The following is a 19899-nucleotide window of genomic DNA, read 5'->3' as shown; positions in this document are numbered from 1 at the left end:
AATGACCAAAATGACCAAAATGACCAAAATGACCAAAATGACCAAAATGACCAAAATGACCAAAATGACCAAAATGACCAAAATGACCACAATGACCAAAATGACCAAAATGACCAAAATGACCAAAATGACCAAAATGACCAAAATGACCAAAATGACCAAAATGACCAAAATGACCAAAATGACCAAAATGACCAAAATGACCAAAATGACCAAAATGACCAAAATGACCAAAATGACCAAAATGACCAAAATGACCAAAATGACCAAAATGACCAAAATGACCAAAATGACCAAAATGACCAAAATGACCAAAATGACCAAAATGACCAAAATGACCAAAATGACCAAAATGACCAAAATGACCAAAATGACCAAAATGACCAAAATGACCAAAATGACCAAAATGACCAAAATGACCAAAATGACCAAAATGACCAAAATGACCAAAATGACCAAAATGACCAAAATGACCAAAATGACCAAAATGACCAAAATGACCAAAATGACCAAAATGACCAAAATGACCAAAATGACCAAAATGACCAAAATGACCAAAATGACCAAAATGACCAAAATGACCAAAATGACCAAAATGACCAAAATGACCAAAATGACCAAAATGACCAAAATGACCAAAATGACCAAAATGACAAAAATGACAAAAATGACAAAAATGACAAAAATGACAAAAATGACCAAAATGACAAAAATGACAAAAATGACAAAAATTACAAAAATTACAAAAATTACAAAAATTACAAAAATTACAAAAATTACAAAAATTACAAAAATTACAAAAATTACAAAAATGACAAAAATGACAAAAATGACAAAAATGTCAAAAATGACAGAAATGACAGAAATGACAGAAATGACAAAAATGACAAAAATGACAAAAATGACAAAAATGACAAAAATGACAAACATGACAAAAATGACAAAAATGACAAAAAAGATAAAAAAGACAAAAAAGACAAAAAAGACAAAAAAGATAAAAAAGACAAAAAAGACAAAAAGACAAAAAGACAAAAAGACAAAAAGACAAAAATGACAAAAATTTCAAAAATTACAAAAATGACAAAAATGACAAAAATGCCAAAAATGACAAAAAATGACAAAAATGACAAAAATGACAAAAATGACAAAATTTACATAATTGACAAAAATAACAAAAATAACAAAAATTACAAAAAATACAAAAATTGCGAAAATTGCCGAAATGACCAATAAACCCAAAATCATCAGAAGAACCAAAATTACCAAAATATCCAAAATAACCTAAATGAAAAAAAATGTTTTGAATGAAAAAGAATTCACAAATGACAAGCATGTTTAAAAAAATGACAAAAATAGCCATATTTTAAATAATTTTGACAAAATTAAAAGGAAAATGAAAAAAGGTTAAACGACCAAAGACAGAATGACTAAAATGATGAAAATTACAAAATATTAAAAATTTCAAAATAAAGAGGCGAATGAATGGTAAATTTAATGCCTCTATAAAATCAATAAAACAAACAAACAAAAAAAAATTCAAAATCGGCATTTCTGAATACTTGATAAAAATGACAATAATGATAGAAACAATAAATGACCAAATCAGTACGTAAAAATGGCTTTTGAAAATTTGGCAACCGTTTTCAATCACTAATTTACTTATCAGCTTAATTTCTAATATATGTACATATAATTTTCGTTGTTTTAATTACTCAGTTATTGAAATCCGGGATACAATTTGAAAAATAGTTTTTAATTAGTCTCTACTTGACTAGATTCATGTTAGTGTGAGCAAGCATGGGGTTTGCTGGCGTCGCGATGCCCAAATTTGTGCTTTCTGTTTCCCTAGTTTATTCGTAAACAAACCTCACGTTGCCCGTTTGGTGTTTCATTGGTTTCATTCGTTTCATTGATAAGGCGGCTGTTTGATTGTTATGCCATCGTTTTTGCTGTAGGAAAAAATGCTTCCCAAATTAAAATTCGCTCTCACGAACTGCCAATATCTGACAAGAAATCGTGTTCTCAATCACAGGTGAGCTTTTGCTTAAGACTTTAATAATATGAACTCAAAATATGTAATCAATTTCAGATGTCTTTCATCGGCAACCTTCGACCCACAATGTTACGATGTGGTTGTGGTGGGTGGCGGACATGCCGGAACCGAGGCTTGCAGTGCCGCTGCCCGGATGGGAGCTCGAACTCTACTGGTCACCCACAAGCGGTCCACCATCGGGGAGATGTCCTGTAATCCGTCTTTCGGAGGGATCGGAAAGGGTCACTTGATCCGGGAGGTTGACGCGCTAGATGGCGTTTGCGGGAGATGCTGTGACCGGAGCGGAGTTCAGTATAAGGTTCTGAACAAGAGACGTGGGCCGGCCGTTTGGGGACCGAGGGCACAGATTGACCGGACCCTGTACCGGAAAGCGGTTCAAGAAGAGCTAGCTGGGACCGATAACTTGGAGATTGTTGAGGCTTCTGTGGAGGATATAATTTTGGATGATAGACAGATCAAGGGTATCAGCTTGAAGAGTGGAAATGTTATTCATACGAAATCGCTGGTCATAACGACTGGCACGTTTTTAAGAGGTCAGATTAACATTGGTTTGAAAACTTCGCCGGCTGGAAGGATCGGCGATGAACCGGCCATCGGTCTTGCCAAAAGTTTGGAAAATTTAGGATTTCGTTTGGCAAGGTTGAAAACCGGTACCCCACCTAGGATCAAAGCGTCGTCCATTGATTTCAGTATATTGGAGAGACATCCAGGGGATAATCCTCCTGTTCCGTTCAGTTTTATGAACGAAAAGGTTTGGTTGAAACCGGAAGAGCAGCTTGATTGCTACCTAACCCATACCAGTATGGACGTGAATGAAATAGTAAGAAATAATCTGCATTGCAATCGACACGTGACTGAAGAACTTACAGGCCCAAGATATTGTCCTTCAATTGAGTCAAAAGTACTGAGGTTTGGACATAAAACCCATCAAATTTGGCTTGAACCAGAGGGCTTCGATAGCGATTTGATCTATCCAAATGGTCTGTCTTGTACGCTTCCAGAGGAAGAACAAGTCAAATTAGTCCGCTGCTTACGTGGCTTGCAGCGAGCGGAAATAACACGACCTGGTTATGGAGTGGAATATGATTTTGTCGATCCCAGGGAACTTTTCCCAACACTTGAAACCAAACGAGTGGATGGGTTATACTTTGCTGGTCAAATTAACGGAACCACCGGCTATGAGGAAGCTGCCTCTCAAGGAATTTTGGCCGGAGCTAATGCAGCAGCTAAAATTCTCGGACGAAATCCACTAACAGTCAGTCGAACGGAAGGTTACATCGGAGTATTGGTTGATGATCTGACGACCTTGGGAACGAATGAACCCTATCGCATGTTTACCAGCAGGGCTGAATTCCGTTTGAGTTTACGACCAGACAATGCCGATCTCAGACTAACGGAAAAAGGATACGAAATCGGTTTGGTTTCAGAGGAAAGATATCGAAAAATGGAAGACATTCGTCAAAGATTAGCAAAAGCCATAGAACTGCTCAGTGATATCAAGAAAGGAAGCAACACGTGGCGAGAACTTTTGAGACTCCCCTTGGGTAAAGCCAGTATCTACAAAAGTGCCTTCGAAATGTTGGCCATCAGTGTCGAGGAAATTAGTACCGCGAACCTGTGTGAACTTGAACCTAGCATTCTGGGCTGGATTAAGGACGATCCGGTGCTTTGTGAACGATTAAAGGTAAGAATTCCATATTTTTCTAATAAAAATAATTCAAAGTCAATTTAAGGCTCAAGAAAAAATCAGAGCAGATGATTTTTCAACAAAAATATTAATGACTGTTTTGTCATTCGTCAATTTTTTTTTGTCAAAACTGGCAATTTTGTTTGTTTTCTTATTTTTGTTATTTTAATCACGTTTGTCAGAATTCATAAAAATGAATCTTGAGCTTATAGTGAAACTTTATCTTAGATGTCGAATACTCACCATGTCTTGTATTTACAGATTGAAGCGCTCTACAGCCTTTCGATAAAGGAACAGGCCCGGGAAGTCGAAGAAGTCCAGCAGCACGAACAGCTTCATATACCAAAATCCATCGACTACCTTTCGTAAGATCCTTTTTTTGTCATTAGAAAGTCATGTAGGCCATTACAATAGCTTCTTTTTGTTTTGCAGAAAATCTCTCAATCTCTCCTTCGAAGAACAGGAAAAACTTGTTCATATCCAACCGCAAACGGTACGAGTTCTATAATTTTATTTCCTATGACATTTACATAACCATTCAAATCTTTTTAGATTGCCGCGGCCAGCAGAATACAGGGCATAACGCCGTCCACGATTGTTCGATTGGTCCGTTACGTTAAGCAGCATCAAATGGTCGCTCAGTGCTAAGTGAGGTTCGTTCGGATTACATTCAAAACCACTTTGAACACTGTAAAACACCTATTACTTTTTTATTTGGGGGCTACAATTTAAATAGTGTAAGCAACTGTTGCTCGAGTATAAATATAAATAGTTTCTGTAAATATTTATGTACACACAAAAACAAATCATCGGGTTGTTCATTTTGAACAATAAGTTTAATTTTAGATCCTATGAGTAGTCAATAAGAATAAAGACTTACAAAGTGCTTAACAAGTTGTAAAATTAATAGAACAGCATGAGTGAATGTTGTCGCGTAAGAAGAGGTATATAAAGTAATGTCTTTGTTTGAAACTTTAAGCCAGATTAGCGCGGAAGCAGTTTACGATTAGTGTGCCATATCGGTTCCGCGCGTCTCGTAGGGAAGCATAATGCAGGCTACGCTGGCACAAACGGCAAAGAACCCATACACCGATACGGCACTCCAGATGGAAGTTTGAAACAAGACCTGCGCTATGTAGGGTGTAGCCATGGCACCTAATCGTGCTAGTGCCGAGCACCCCCCAACTCCCACCGATCGCAGGGCCGTTGGGTATACTTCGGGAGTGTAAACGTAAGCTGCTTGGAACAGGCCTGCAATGACGCCACGTGCCATGAACAGGATTATCGTCAGAACAACACGACTGTGGAAAAATTAAAAACATGATTAAAAATTAGTTTCCCAAAACTGTTGAAAACAAACTTACACTTCAGTCATCGTGATCATCAGGACGCACCCGGCGTAGAACAAAAACTGCAGTGCCATCGTCTTCTTACGGCCAAACTTCTCGATAACATAAATGGTTGCGAAAATACCAGGAAATTCGGCTAGCGTCGTCCATAGTAGATCCATATAATCAGTCGTTGCCAGAGGGTGACAATCGGTGTCCATATCTGGCCCTATGGTTTTATTTCTTCCTCCGAACAACTCAGTGGACATCAGAACTAGTCCGTAATAACAGAACGCGCATGACATCCAGATGAACCACAGAAGCAACGTGGTTCGACGCAGAGAACTCCCTAGCAGAGCTTTGAAACTTCCTCTGGATCCGGTTGGGCCTTCCACCACCAGTCGACCTAGTAGCATTGGCCTCTTGTTATCTTTGGCAATCTACGGTTGTTAAGATTACGTTTTAAAAACTGTCTCAAAAATGCTAGTTGAATAACAAACCTGTTCAAGTGTGCTCAACGCCTTATCATTTTGACCGCTGGTCACGTGGAATCGTGCCGATTCGGGTAGCCACTAGGATTAAAAAAAAGAAGAAATTCAAACTGTTGACAATTCAGACATCTAAATTATATCTTACCGGAGTAATGACGGCAAAGGCAAATAGTGGGGCCGCCGACAGACCCAGAAGCCATCGCCAGCCCAGGTTGGGACCAACGGCCAAAGCTAAAGCCACCTCGAAACATGCTCCGAGAGCCCAGAAACACTGTGGAAGAAAAATATTATCATAGTTAGACCATCGTTGAGCTGTATAAACATTTGAGCAATAACTCACATCCAATAGAACCACACATTTGGCCCGTTGTTTTGTCGGTAGGAATTCAGCGTACAGGGTGACTCTGAAAGGCAAAAGAACAAAACGTTTGTCTAATACTGTTTGCAGCATGAATGCTTGTCTAGAGGAAAATAGAGATTGATCACTTCTCAAACACTCATTAAACTTCCACTTATTTATTCTATTTTATTGAAAGTTTAAACATGTAAAGTCTGTTTCACATAGAATCTGGTCGCATCTTTTCATTTACTGCAGCGCCCCTAGTTGTCACATCGCGAATCTATTGACAGTGTTTTGATCCGGATGGTTTGTTTACTTAGTGGTGAAAATTCCATCAAGATTGAAGCAGTCAGTCAAAAGCAACGACGATGGAACGCAACGTTACCGGGAGACCCTTACGGTGAATCGAATAAAACAAACCAGGCGTATAAATGGAACATATGACCGGAAGCTGCGAGCAAAGGTAATTCGATCAGTTTACAATAATCCTGGAATCTCCTTGCGTGATTTGACGAAAAAGTTCAAGACGAACCACAGTACAGCTCGACGAATTTGTTTGCGAGAAGGCTTGCGGTCGTATCATGCAAGCAAACACCCCAACAGGACGCTGAAACAAAACCTGGTTGCCAAAACCAGGGCAAGGAAGTTGTACGAGAAAGTGTTGACCAAGTACAACGGATGCATTTTTATGGACGACGAAACTTACGTCAAAATGGATTTTGGACAAATACCCAATAACAAATTTTACCCTGCGAAGCGTAAAGGGAATGTTGCGGGCAGATTAAAGTTTCTTCTTCTTCTTCTTCTTCGTTTTAGTTTTTTTTGGCCAGAGAATGGAACTCTATAACACCACTTTTCACTTCAGTTCACTACATTCGATTTAGCGTTTGCGGTTCAAGATTTGTGTATAGTGTTGCCAATTTTTTATATTTTGAATTTTGCTTTTTTTACATTCGTACCGCATCACTTGCTATAAACGGTCGTGTTTTTTCGCCTCTGCTAGTGTAGCTCAAAGACAGTGACGAAAAGTTTATTGTGCCAAAATTATTCGGGTGTGAATACCGTTCGGTAGTGAAACACGATTGTGATATTATCACTGATCACGCGATCACAGCTCAGTGATAAAATTTATGAATAATTGGGTGTGCAGTTGTCAGGAAAGCCGTTTCTATCTGTACGCATAGAACAAAGCCACCATTGACCTTGGACTTCAGCTGCTTGGAACAAAGGGCCACACGTTTGGTCGGGCCGAGAAGTTTGAGATTGGTATAGGGTTACCAGACGGATAAGTATTTGCAAAAAAAAAAATTTTTTTTTTTCTTCTTCACTAGTTTTTTTTTAACTTATTCTTGTTTGTTATTTTGTTTGGTTTTATTATTCTTATCCACTTATTATTGATCCTCATTCTTTTAATTTTTTTTTTCTTCTGATCTTATTTTAATTGCTAAATTTTATGACTACACACAGTGTAATACACAGTAGTAAAGGTTTCGTTCTCCACTTTTGCCCGTTATGTCGGAAAGCAAACGACTAACGGATGACGATGGCGAGGATGGTATGCATCCTCCATTCAAAGAGGGAATGCGCACGGAAGATAATCTTTTGGAGGAACCTCCTTCTCAAAATATCCCTATACAACCGATGTATCTTTCAGATACAGAAGATACTCCTGCCTCTGCTCCTGAACTAACTAAAACTCCTAATTCGTCAACACCCTTCATATTCGGTAATCCCCGCCCCCTTTTAACAAATGAAAGTTCAAAGTTACCGGAAACTACCCCTCGCCGTCGGGTTTACCAGTCTCAATCGACGGGACCCTGGGTAGTCTATATCCGGCCCAAACAGAATGGGAAACCACTTAATGTGATTTCAATCTCCCGAACCCTCGACCGATCGTACCCTTCCATAATCAACTACCAGTCGATGAGTCGGAACAAGATGCGCGTTGTCGCTGGTAGTCTGAAGGAAGCAAACGCCATTGCTTGTGACGAGAGGTTTACGATCGAGTACCGCGTTTACGTTCCCGCTCGTGACGTGGAAATCGACGGAGTGGTAACCGAAGAGGGTTTGACCGTCGATGACCTAATGGAATCAGGGGTTGGCCGATTCAAGGATCCTGCTCTTCCAACGGTCAAGGTGTTGGACGCGCGACAATTAAAATCAGCATCTGGCGAGGGGGAAAAACGAAAGTTTTCCCTGTCGAACTCTTTTCGGGTTACCTTTTCCGGCACTGCACTTCCTGATTACGTTGCGATCGGGAAGGTTCGTCTACCTGTGAGACTTTATGTGCCTTCGGTCATGTTCTGCCAGAAGTGCAAGCAGTTGGATCATACGGCCGCCTACTGCTGCAATCAGGCACGCTGCTCTAAGTGCGGGGAGAAGCATGAGGAAGCTTCGTGTACAACACCAGCGGCAAACAGGTGTTTGTATTGCACTGGTGAAGCATCTCATGCTCTCTCGGCGTGCCCTAAGTACATATCGCGCCGGGAAAAAATCAAGACTTCCTTGAAAAATCGAGTAAAAATGTCCTATAGAGACATGGTTCTGAAGTCTTTGCCAATCGTCTCAGAGAACCAGTTTGACCTTCTAAGTGACTGTGAGTCCGAAGGGGAGGATCCATGTGAAGGGACTTCAACTGGGCCATTTTTAAAAAATAATGTTTCACAGGCTCCAAAAAGGAAACGCATCACTAAAACACCAACCAAATTAGCTGCCAGCAAAATTAAAAATAAAAGAAATCCTCAAAGTGGAAATAGTAATTCTGCCCCTCCTATTCAGAGTCCTCCGGGTTTTAATCCGTCCCCGAAGGACTTCCCTCCACTTTCTGGGAAGTCAAAACCCCAGGCTTTCCTTCAGAATTCAGGCCCAGCAGTAACTAACAGGAATGCAACAATTTCCAGAGAAACTGCATCTGATCCATCGTCGAAAGGTTTTCCCAGCTTTTCGGCTGATGGTAAGATGAAATTCTCGGAAATTGTTGCGTTCATCCTGGACTTTTTCAGTGTACCAGCAGGATGGAGGACTATGATCAATATGTTTGTACCGCTTTTGAGAGAAGTCTTGAAAAAGAAAGCTCTCACCATGACCCTCATCGCAGAGACAATTTCTTTTGATGGCTAACTCATCCAATGAGGGAAGAGAAATTGTTTCTGTATTGCAATGGAACTGCAGGAGTATTTTACCAAAATTAGACGCACTCAAAATATTGGTACACAATTTGAATTGTGATGTGTTCGCCTTATGCGAAACTTGGCTTTCTCCTAACGTAGATTTCAACTTCCACAGCCACAACATTATTCGCCTGGACCGTGATGGTCAAAGAGGGGGTGGTGTTCTTTTGGGGATCAAGAAATGCCACTCTTTCTATCGTATTCCACTACAACCATCTCCAGGTATTGAAGTCGTTAGTTGCCAAGCTAGAATAAAAGGTCAAGACCTTTGTCTAGCCTCGGTTTATATTCCGCCATCTTCAAGCGTGAGCCGGAACCAATTGGCGAATATCATTTCTCTTCTCCCAGAACCCCGGTTAGTTCTGGGAGATTTTAACTCCCATGGCGTGGGCTGGGGTAGCTCACGTGATGATGATCGTGCTAACATTATTTATGAGCTGTGTGACGACTTCAACATGACTGTCTTAAACAATGGGGAAGTGACTCGAATTAATGGATCCCAATCACAGCATAGTATTTTAGACCTTTCTTTAGCTTCTTCCTCTCTGAGCTTGGATTGTACGTGGAAGGTAATCCAGGACCCTCAGGGAAGCGATCATTTGCCTATCCATATTTCTATCATCAGTGGTCGTAGTCCACCCGGAGAAATCAATATTCCTTATGACCTCACAAAGAATATAGATTGGAGAAAGTATGCATCGGGTGTTAGCGACGCCATCAACTCAACGAACGAACTACCTCCGGAGGCAGAGTATGGTTTCATCTCCGAGACGATTGTGGAATGTGCAATCGGGGCACAGGTCAGACGTAACGAAAACTCAACGATCCTGAAAAGACCTCCTACTCCGTGGTGGGACGGTGAGTGTTCTCGCGCGGGAAATGAAAAGCGCAAGGCGTTTGTCGAGTTTCGCAGAACCGGATTGCCAGAGAAGTTCCAGCGTTACTTAGCTTTGGAACGCAAGTTCAAGAACCTGATCAAGGCCAAGAAACGTGGATACTGGCGGCGATTTGTGGATGGGTTATCTCGAGAAACGTCTCTGCGCACACTTTGGCAAACAGCACGAAACATGCGTAATCACACTCCCTCGAACGAAAGTGAGGAAAGTTCGAGTCGATGGCTATTAAAGTTCGCGAAAAAGGTCTGCCCGGACGCAGCGCCAGCTCTGAAAATATATCGGGATACAGAGAATAGCTCCGACACCGAGGATAAATTCTCGATGGTCGAACTTTCACTTGCGCTCTGGTCCTGCAACAATTCAGCTCCCGGACTGGACAGAATCAAATTCAACTTGTTGAAGAATCTGCCAGACTCCGCTAAAAAACGGTTATTGAATTTATTCAATAAGTGTTTGGAACTGAACATTGTTCCGCATGACTGGAGACAAGTGAAAGTCATCGCCATCCAAAAACCGGGAAAACCAGCTTCTGATTACAATTCGTATAGGCCGATTGCAATGCTCTCGTGTCTCCGGAAATTGCTCGAAAAAATGATCCTCTTTCGGCTGGATAAATGGGTTGAATCAAACAATCTGTTGTCAAGTACACAATTTGGATTCCGTAGAGGCAAGGGTACGAACGACTGTCTAGCATTACTTTCATCAGACATTCAATTGGCGTTTGCCCAAAAAGAGCAGATGGGGGCAGTATTTCTGGACATCAAAGGGGCATTCGATTCGGTGTCCATAGAAGTGCTATCTAGTAATCTTAACTCTTGCGGACTTTCACCAATTTTGAACAATTTTCTATATAACCTGTTGTCTGAAAAAATCATGCATTTTAGCCATGGAGAAACCAATATTGAACGAATTAGTTACATGGGTCTACCCCAAGGCTCATGTTTAAGCCCCCTGCTATATAACTTTTATGTCCGAGAAATCGATAGTTGTATGGCACAAAATTGCACGCTACGACAGCTTGCGGATGACTGTGTTGTTCATATCACAGGTAAAAAAGGCACTCAAATTAAACCTCCGTTACAAGAAACTCTAAATAATTTATCACATTGGGCCAGGAATCTAGGCATCGAGTTTTCGCCTAGTAAAACAGAGTTAGTAGTTTTTTCAAGGAAACATTCCCCTCCTCAAATAGAGCTCCTTATGATGGGTAGAACTCTAACTCAATCTCTTAGTTTTAAATATTTGGGTGTCTGGTTCGACTCTAAATGCCTTTGGGGAAAACATATTAGGTACTTGACACAAAAATGCCAAAAGAGAATCAATTTTCTTCGAACGATTACTGGAACCTGGTGGGGTGCTCATCCACAGGACCTCATCAGGTTATATCAAACAACGATACTGTCGGTCATAGAATACGGAAGCTTTTGCTTTGAGTCCGCCGCGAAAACTCACTTGATCAAACTAGAACGAATACAGTATCGTTGTTTGCGTATTGCCATGGGTTGTATGCAGTCGACACATACGATGTGTCTCGAAGTACTGGCGGGAATAATGCCGTTGAAAAATCGGTTCTTCGATTTATCGCTACGTTTCCTAATTCGAAGTGAAACTATGAATCCTTTGGTGATAGAAAATTTGGAAAGGCTTATGAATATTAATCCGCAAGTAAAATATGTAGATAATTATAAAACTTTTAGTCAATTAGAAATAAATCCTTCTTTATTAAATTCGGACACGAGTCACTTTTACCCGAGTAGCAGTTCCTTGATAAAATTCGATCTGTCCATGACCGCTGACATCCGTGGAATACCAGATCACGTCCGACCCAACATTATTCCTTCAATCTTTGCTTCAAAAGTACGTGAAATTGATCCTATAAAAATGTTCTTTACTGATGGTTCTAGAATCGAAAACGCGACTGGCTTCGCAGTGTATAATGAGGGCTTTGAAGCTTCGTTCAAGCTCCGAGAGCCATGCTCCGTTTACACTGCTGAGCTAGCCGCTATTTACTGTACCTTGGAACACATCCGCACACTGCCCGTAGACCACTATTTCATCTATTCGGATAGTCTCAGCTCCGTTGAGGCAATTCGATCGATGAAACTGATGAAGCGCTCTTCCCATTTCTTGCTGGAAATTTCAGGGGTATTGGGCGCTTTGATCGAAAATTCGTATAGGATTACCTTAGCTTGGATCCCGTCTCATTGTCTTATACAAGGCAATGAGAAGGCGGACTCATTGGCTAAGGTGGGCGCGTTACAAGGTGAAATCTTTGAGAGGATAATAACTTACAACGAATACTTTTCAATATCTCGCACTTTAGCGATTAACGCTTGGCAGTCTAGCTGGTATAATGGCACAAAGGGACGTTGGCTCCATACGATTATCCCTAAGGTTCCGACGAAGGCATGGTTCAAGCATTTTAACTTGAGTCGCGACTTCATTCGCGTGATTTCTCGGCTCATGTCAAATCACTGCCGGCTTGACGCGCACTTGTTTCGTATTAATCTCGCTGCAACCAATGTTTGCGTTTGTGGGGATGGCTACCACGACATCGATCATGTTGTATGGACGTGTGAAAGGTATGGTCAAACGAGGGCTTGGCTACTGGATACCCTTAGGGCCCGAGGTAGATTACCTGGTGTTCCAATTCGAGACATTCTGGCAAACTTAGATTTTGGATATTTGTTCCCAATTTATAAATATCTCAAGCTGTCTGACTTGGTCGTTTAGTCCGCTTACCATGTAAACTCTCCCCTTATGTGTTCTTCATTTAATGTCTGTTTTGTTTGTTTAATTCTTAGTTCCACCTCTCATCCAACGGGTTCGACAATAACGTAAAGAAGGCTGGCCAGAAGGAAACCAACATCAAACCGTAGCCATCGAAACTACAGCTGCAGGAGGCCACCACTGAACCCTAATGGAAAACTGTTCTCGAAGAATACCCCCATATAAACCCCCTCCTTCCCCTTATTTAAAAAGTTCTAACAGTTGAGTCGCCGCGACTATTACGGCCCCCTTCCCTACTAACCTAGTGAAACGAATACACTCGGCACATTGAAACTTGTAAAAGTAAAAGGCCTTTAATAAACTAGTTGTTAAATAAAAAAAAAAAATGAATTTTGCTTTTTCTAGAAAGCTCAGAATTTCTTTCATTCGATTTTCGTCAAAATCTTGAATCAGCTCGAGAAGATTGTTGAATTTTTCCCAATCATAATAGTTTCGTAGATGATTGTACTTTATGCAGTTTAGAATAGCATGTTCACTGGTGAAAGGTACTTCACAAAGATCGCAGATTGATGTGTCTCGTACTCTCATTATTCCTAGCCAATATGGTGAGAAATCGTGGCCACTTAATAGACGATTCATTATTCGAACCTGAATATTATTCAGATTGGTATTCCAATACCAAGGCTTTTCATTGTAGGAAGATTGGAAACGATAGAACTTCGTTCCTTTATTCGTGATAATTGCATATTCCTTGTACCATTCATTAATTGAATGGAACCATTCTTTAGATTAAAGTTTGTTTTCGCAGATAAATTTGCTCGTAAGTTGATGATTTGGCAAGGGATCTGTAGTTGTGGGAAGAAGACTAAGATTTTCATCACTGGGGACACAATGAAGAAGAAGAAATTTTTATTTATTTATAGAGGAGTTTAACCACAGGGGACACAATGAATGGAAATGTTTACAAAGAAGAATGTCTCCAGAAGAGGGTTTTGCCATTCATTCGGTCCCACAAAGGTCCGGTGAAGTTCTGGCCGCACCTGGCAAGCTGCCACTACAGCCGGGATGTCGTTAAGTGGTATAAGGAGAACAAGATCGATTTTGTTGAAAAAAGTATCAATCCACCAAACTGTCCGGATTTTCGTCCCATCGAGAAATATTAGGCAATAGTTAAGGGCAAACTGAAGAAATGTGGCAGAACCATGGAAAAACACGCTCAAATGAAAAAGTGGTGGAACAAGATGGCGAATGAGGTTACCAGCAGTACTGTGCAGAAAATGATGGGTAGTATCACAAAAAAGGTCGAAAACTCATCCGAAAAGCTGACGAATGATTTTTAGGTTTTTTTTTGCCTTAAAGCGCAATAAAAACCCTACAAAATGACATTTTTACTTTTGTTGTACGTTATTTCTTTGCGGAGAAATGATCTATTTTATCCGACCAGATTTTATGTGAAACAGACTTTAGTGGTTCAAATCAGACCATGTAACAAATTATCGTCATTTTTTGGAAAGCTAGAAGTTTAAATTTATCACAAACCTATGAGTTCTTATCCCTAATTATTTTCTATTCATGTTCGATTACAGGATTCCGCTGGGTACGAATCCGTTCTCCGAAAACGTATTTGGAAACTAGCTGTCAGCAAGTAAAAGGCGTAGTCCCATACGGTTTCTTCGAAAGGTATGCCCAGAAGCTAATGTCGACAGCCAGCCGAAGTATGTGAGAACCACATAATCCGCGTTTTAACACTCTAACCCGAACTAAGAATATGGCCGCAGCATCATTCAGGGGTGGTAAGTACTATTATTGCTTATTGTTATTCAGTGAATTGCATCCATGCGCGTATAAGATCCTCAGAACTACTAATAAAGTTAAAAATATTGGCGCATGCTTTACAAATTCAGAGTGATTCTCCGTCCTGCCAATTTTGAGTAAACTATTAGAGAAAATGCTGGTGTCACGTATTACCGACATTTTCCTTCAGAATAACTTATTTTATGAGCATCAATACGGTTTCCGCTCAAGCTCGAGGACCAAAACACTACAACCTCTGATTAATTTATTGAAATCTATTGCGCACTCGAGGACAAAAAACAAACTGGCTTTCTTTTTCTAGATCTGAAAAAGGCATTCGATACTATAGATCACACCATCCTTCTGAAAAACTGTATTACTACGGACTACGCGGACAATCTCATGACCTCTTAAAAAGCTACTTGTCAAATAGAAATCAATTTGTGAGGCTAAACGGTTTGAAGAGTGACCTTCGACCTTTCGAAGTAGAAGTTCCACAAGGAAGTAATCTAGGTCCCCTGTTGTTCCTCATATACTTGAACGATTTGCCAAACTTGAAACTGCACGGAAAACCACGGCTACTCGCTGACGACACCTGTTTACTGTACAACTGTACACTGAAGAGAACCTCGATGTGACGATCCAGCATAAGGCAGAAGACATGAAACTGCTTCAACAATACTTCAGCGAAAACAAATTGTCTCTAAATTTATCGAAAACAAAACACATGATTTTGAACCCGTTCCGAACTTCTGACACTGGACTATGTGACCTGCTTGTCGACTCGGTGAAAATTGAACGCGTGACAAAATTCACTTACCTTGGATTGACAATCGACTCTTGTTTAAAATGGACACACCACATTCAATCGTTGAAAAGTGAAGTAACCTCGGCTTGCGGCCTGTCTTGGAAGATTAATGGCTTCGTACTTTGCAAACAACTTGCGATTATGTACCATGCGTTTGTTCAATCTAACTTTTTGGTATTTATCTGGGGAGCTGCTACTAGAACAAGACTGTAATCCTTAGAGATAGCTCAAAACCGTTGCTTAAAGGCTGTATACAAGCTACCTAGACCATGAATCTGTACATCGAAGCTGATAAATCTACTCTTCCAATCAATGCATTGAGGGAAATGCAAGCTGTATCTATTATTCACAATCATCTGTATAACCCAATCACTCATCACAATCAAATTTACGACCGCCCTGATCGCAGATATACATTGAGAAACCAATGTAGCTTGTCTGTGAGACAACCCACCTCAGAATTTGCCAAAAAAGCATTCACTTATTACGGTAAGACTTTCCGGTAACGGTTACCGGTAACCTGACAGCCAGCGTTCTCCTAAAAGAGGATTTTCTCACTGGAAACGCATCAAACTCCTGGATCTTCATCATTCGCGTGAAACCGCTAGTGACCTGTATCTAACGTCAAACTAATGTCTGTTCAAATATTTCTCATCTTCTCGCCACCAGTCGCAGTCACCACCGCCTCCAACGCTTAATATTTAGAGCTTGGTGCTACCACCAAAGCAAACAAAACACACTGATTTTAATAGTTAACACTAATATTCTTAGTAATTCGATTCACAGGCTCTCGCTTTGCCTATCTTTAAGTTAGCAAAATTCCTTCAAGAGACAACGTTAAAATGTAGAATTTCAGCTCTGGCGAAATCGGAAACTTAGCCCCATACAGAGTCAGTCCAAGTGCTGATGGTACGCATGAAGCTACTTACGATTGTGGAACGCAGCCTATGGCAAATCCTACCAAGCCTCGTAACAGAAGAAGCCATCCAAAACTAGGAGCAACAGAACTTAGCAGTCCATACAGGAACAATAGAACTCCACACAACGTCAGTGCCTAAAACGGAAACATTTTTAAGTATCCAACATTCAATCAATAAAACACGTCTTCCCATCTTACCGGTTTTCGACCGTACCGATCGCTGAGGTGTCCCCAGAAGGTCGAACTAAGCATCATACCCAGGAACACCACGGTCGTAACCAGGGCCTGCTGATACCGGGTGATGCCCCAGTCGCACTGGAGCGCTGGCCCTAGAACGCTCAGGATGGTCATCTCCATAGAATCGGCCATCCAGCAGAGTCCCACACATAGCGAAAGTTTTACCTGGAACCACCCAAACCCAAGGGCATTGACGGCCTGGGTAACGGTAAAGGTATCATCCGGGACGACGCTGACCGAGGCCAGCTCGAACTCGGGTGGTGCGACTACGGCATCTGAACCAACACCAACCCCTCCGGAAGCTCCGTTGCTGTTGACTGCATTTCCGGTGTCAGTTGGTGATACTCCGCCATTTCGGGTTCCTCCGTAACCCGTGGCCGCTGTCGGAAGGTTCGTTCCCTCCATCTCCTCGTAACCACGACCCGTGCGACGTGGCTTCATTGTGATCGGTTGATTCGATTATAATTTTAAAATACGCCGAAATAGCTGCAATTATAAAAGTTTCATTGGAGATCATTGCTTTCATAGCATTGAAGTCTCATGAATCGAAACGCATAGTTCAGTTGTGAAATGCATGTTTGAAAATAAACCTGAGGTCATCTTCAAAATAGAAAAATGTTAGCAACAAGCCAAAAAAAAACCATGTTGAAGCTCCGCAAATGTTTAAAATATGAAGATAAATAGGAACTTTTTATACGTGACCATTTTTTGTAATACCTAATACTGATTTGTCAATTGTTTTGCATTCCTAACTCATAAATGAACAGATGTACAATTTTAAAAAACTTGTGTAAAATTTCATGCTCTCATTGAAAAAAGTCGTTCAAAACTGACAAGAAACCAATAGCACCGCTGTAAAGCTTAAGTGGGGCAACATTGTAATCAATTTTTTTCCACTACATCCAACAGCATTAGATAAGTTTTCGTAAGCAGTCCGAGTCGGAAGAATCAACCAGTTGTGTCCAGTCCAATAGAAACATTTCTTAAGAATAGTCTCACGCAGCAGTACCAATTCTAAGGTTTTATGACCTGGCATTTTTATGTGTCATTTCTGCGTTTTATTGTACACGCAAAATCGGACGAGATGGTCCGGTATCGGTGGATACCGGACCATCTCGTCCGAAACCGCCTGTGTAGTGGCGGGCGTCATGCCCATCTCGGTTTTGTTGGAGGAGGATGTCTATTTTTACGACAATAAAGACACGCTCAACGTACGAGATCTCGCCAATAGGGACTCGATGTCCAACTGGCAACAGCTGTGGGACAGCTCAGCAAGACCAAGGTGGACCCATCGTCTGATCCTGCATATCGGGAGCTGGATCGGAAGAAGACACATGGACTTCCATATGACGTAATTCTTGACTGGTCATTGATGCTTCACTTCACCACTATCGGTTTGGACATGTGGCTTCGCCATATTGACCAGCTTGTGGTGACAAAGAGGAGACACTCGAACACGTGATGTTTGCCTGTCCGAGGTTTTCGGCGGTTTGTGGGTCCGACACGACAGTAGACAACGTGGTGCAGAGGATTTGTACGGATTCCAACACTCGGACATGACTGTCCTGCAGAGGAGCTGGAGTCAACGGCAGTCTGCTTTGATCGAAACTACAAAGATTAGGCATCATCTTCTGCGTAGGGGAGGTCATGGGGAGTATTCGAGTAGTGCCACTTTCTACGGAGAGAATTGAGGGGATAAGACAATACCTTCTTCGTGCGGACCTCGTAGGAAGGGGCATACCCACAGGCACATGTGAAAGCGGTTCTCGATGCCGGAAGAGCCTCTCGAGTCGGTGTAGAATATCGTCACTGTCGGGAAACATCCGAATCGTAGCGTTCAAAGTCCCGAATGTGTGCCGTGACAGGTGCAAGTCCAGGAAAAGCTGCTCTCGATCTCGCACACGGCGAGCAGAAAAAGCTGCAGCCAAAGAGATACAGGAAGTGGAAATCGCTGTGGAAATCGTTGGGAATGGGTTATTCCACGATCGGCTGGGTGAGCCATTCGAGCCGGTGTAAGATGACGTCTTCGTCGGGTATCATCCGAGTAATTGCGTTTAGTTCCGCACGTGTGCTGTGACAGGCGGGAGTCTAGGATAAGCTCTCAATCGGCACACAACGGGAATGAAGGTGGTGAACCTCGAATCCTGGGATAAAAAGTCGGGTTTCGAGTCGTTGTCGATGTGAGGCCTCAAGTCAGGAGGAGAGGTTTGTGTGGTCAACCCCGAGTCTTTACGATAAGAGGTCGTATCTCGACTCGAGTCGCAAGAGGAGCAGTAGACCACATTGGACGTTTTGCGGGACCCAAACACGAGTAATGCAAATCCGAGGGAGCGTGGAGGTAACTGTGTATTGATTTCCCCGTCGGAAATTAATTTAATTTAAGCGAGCGTTGCGTTTGGTTCCAGCTTCGGAGATAGCTTTTGGAAGTTCCGCCGACTAGAAAAGGAAGGACCGTGAGAAGAAGCCTATAAGAAAAAACGTAATCGTTGAGGAGACAATTCCAGTCAAGAAGATTTCGAAGGTGTCAGAGGTGGATGCCGTCAAGTGACAAAGTGTTGGCGAAATAATCCGCGATAATAACAATCATTTATTATTAGTTATAGTTACCATAGTAAAATAAAACTTTTCATTCCACTGTTAACGTTCAATCTTAACGGACGTCTTTTTACTTTGCGAGAGGTTATGGGCCCAGGCAAATGGACATAGCCGGAAGTAGTGGAATAGTTAGTAGAAAGTTCTCGAAATAGTAATCCTCAAGCAGTTACACGAAGCAGTAACATCAAGAAGTTCTTCAAGAAACGAAAATGTATTCTGGCAGCGGAAGCAGCGGGTCGGGAGACACTGGAAGCGAGAGAGGCCTGGGGTAAGCTGAAAAACGCATTTAAAGATGACGGAATTTATCGTCGCATTGGTTTGTTGCAGCAGCTTACTTCGATCCGACTAGAAAATTTTTCGAGCACAGAAGCGTACGTGGATGCCATGGTTTCAACGAGCCACAAGCTGGCTGAAATAAATTTCCCTGTTGCTGATGAGTGGCTCGCTTCGCTACTTTTGATGGCATTGCCGAAGTACTATGCGCCGATGGAGATGGGCTAGGAGGCGTCGGGACAGGCGTTGAATGCGAATGCAGTGAAATCCAAAATCCTGCAAGATGTCCAAGTCAAAAATGGACCACGAAGCAGTAGTGACTTAGGGGCTTTCTACAGCGGAGGTGGGCACCACCAGCAGCAGCAGCAGCGACGTCGTGGTGGCGGAGGTTCGAGCAGGCGAGATGTAACTTGTTTCAATTGCCACAAACCGGGGCATTACGCAGCAAGTTGTCCGGAGAAGACCGGAGCAACGATGACGAAAGGCCGAAAAGGTCGAGCGATGTGTGCAGTTTTGGCGGTGACTCACCGCCGGTGAGCGACGTGAATCAAGATGAGTGGTATTTTGACTCTGGAGCC

The 19899-nt window shown here is 41.9% G+C and overlaps 3 protein-coding genes across 10 annotated transcripts in view; 2 read left to right on the top strand and 1 right to left on the bottom strand.

The window, feature by feature from the left end:
- LOC129751644 (rho guanine nucleotide exchange factor 18) overlaps positions 1–19899 on the top strand; it is a 312534-nt gene that overhangs the window by 128080 nt on the left and 164555 nt on the right. The gene's annotated exons all lie outside the window — the stretch shown is intronic.
- On the top strand, positions 1880–14384 carry LOC129751645 (protein MTO1 homolog, mitochondrial). Of its 3 annotated transcripts, none has more exons than XM_055747279.1 (6): positions 1880–2032; positions 2090–3737; positions 4002–4105; positions 4173–4233; positions 4293–4393; positions 14282–14384. In XM_055747279.1, exons 1-5 carry the CDS (start codon positions 1962–1964, stop codon positions 4386–4388), a joined length of 1980 nt encoding a protein of 659 aa, XP_055603254.1. In that variant the 5' UTR covers positions 1880–1961; the 3' UTR covers positions 4389–4393; positions 14282–14384. The 3 variants fall into 3 exon arrangements, with proteins under 3 accessions (XP_055603254.1, XP_055603253.1, XP_055603252.1); XM_055747278.1 differs by lacking the exon at positions 14282–14384 and adding an exon at positions 12770–13051; XM_055747277.1 differs by lacking the exon at positions 14282–14384 and having other exon boundaries at positions 4293–6037.
- Positions 4432–19899, bottom strand: part of LOC129751646 (synaptic vesicle 2-related protein) — a 28096-nt gene continuing 12628 nt past the window's right edge. The window contains exons 2-8 of the mRNA XM_055747280.1: positions 16415–16939; positions 16227–16351; positions 5900–5963; positions 5705–5830; positions 5569–5640; positions 5105–5508; positions 4432–5041 (exon numbers count right to left, since the gene is read on the bottom strand). Coding sequence (XP_055603255.1) covers positions 4747–5041; positions 5105–5508; positions 5569–5640; positions 5705–5830; positions 5900–5963; positions 16227–16351; positions 16415–16894 — 1566 coding nt within the window. The 5' untranslated portion in view covers positions 16895–16939 and the 3' untranslated portion in view covers positions 4432–4746. The remainder of the gene's footprint in view (positions 5042–5104; positions 5509–5568; positions 5641–5704; positions 5831–5899; positions 5964–16226; positions 16352–16414; positions 16940–19899) is intronic.

Source organism: Uranotaenia lowii, chromosome 3 (genome assembly GCF_029784155.1).
Source record: "Uranotaenia lowii strain MFRU-FL chromosome 3, ASM2978415v1, whole genome shotgun sequence".
Taxonomy (NCBI): domain Eukaryota; kingdom Metazoa; phylum Arthropoda; class Insecta; order Diptera; family Culicidae; genus Uranotaenia; species Uranotaenia lowii.
Note: the sequence above shows the minus strand (reverse complement) of the source record. Positions and strands in the feature narration are given on the sequence as shown.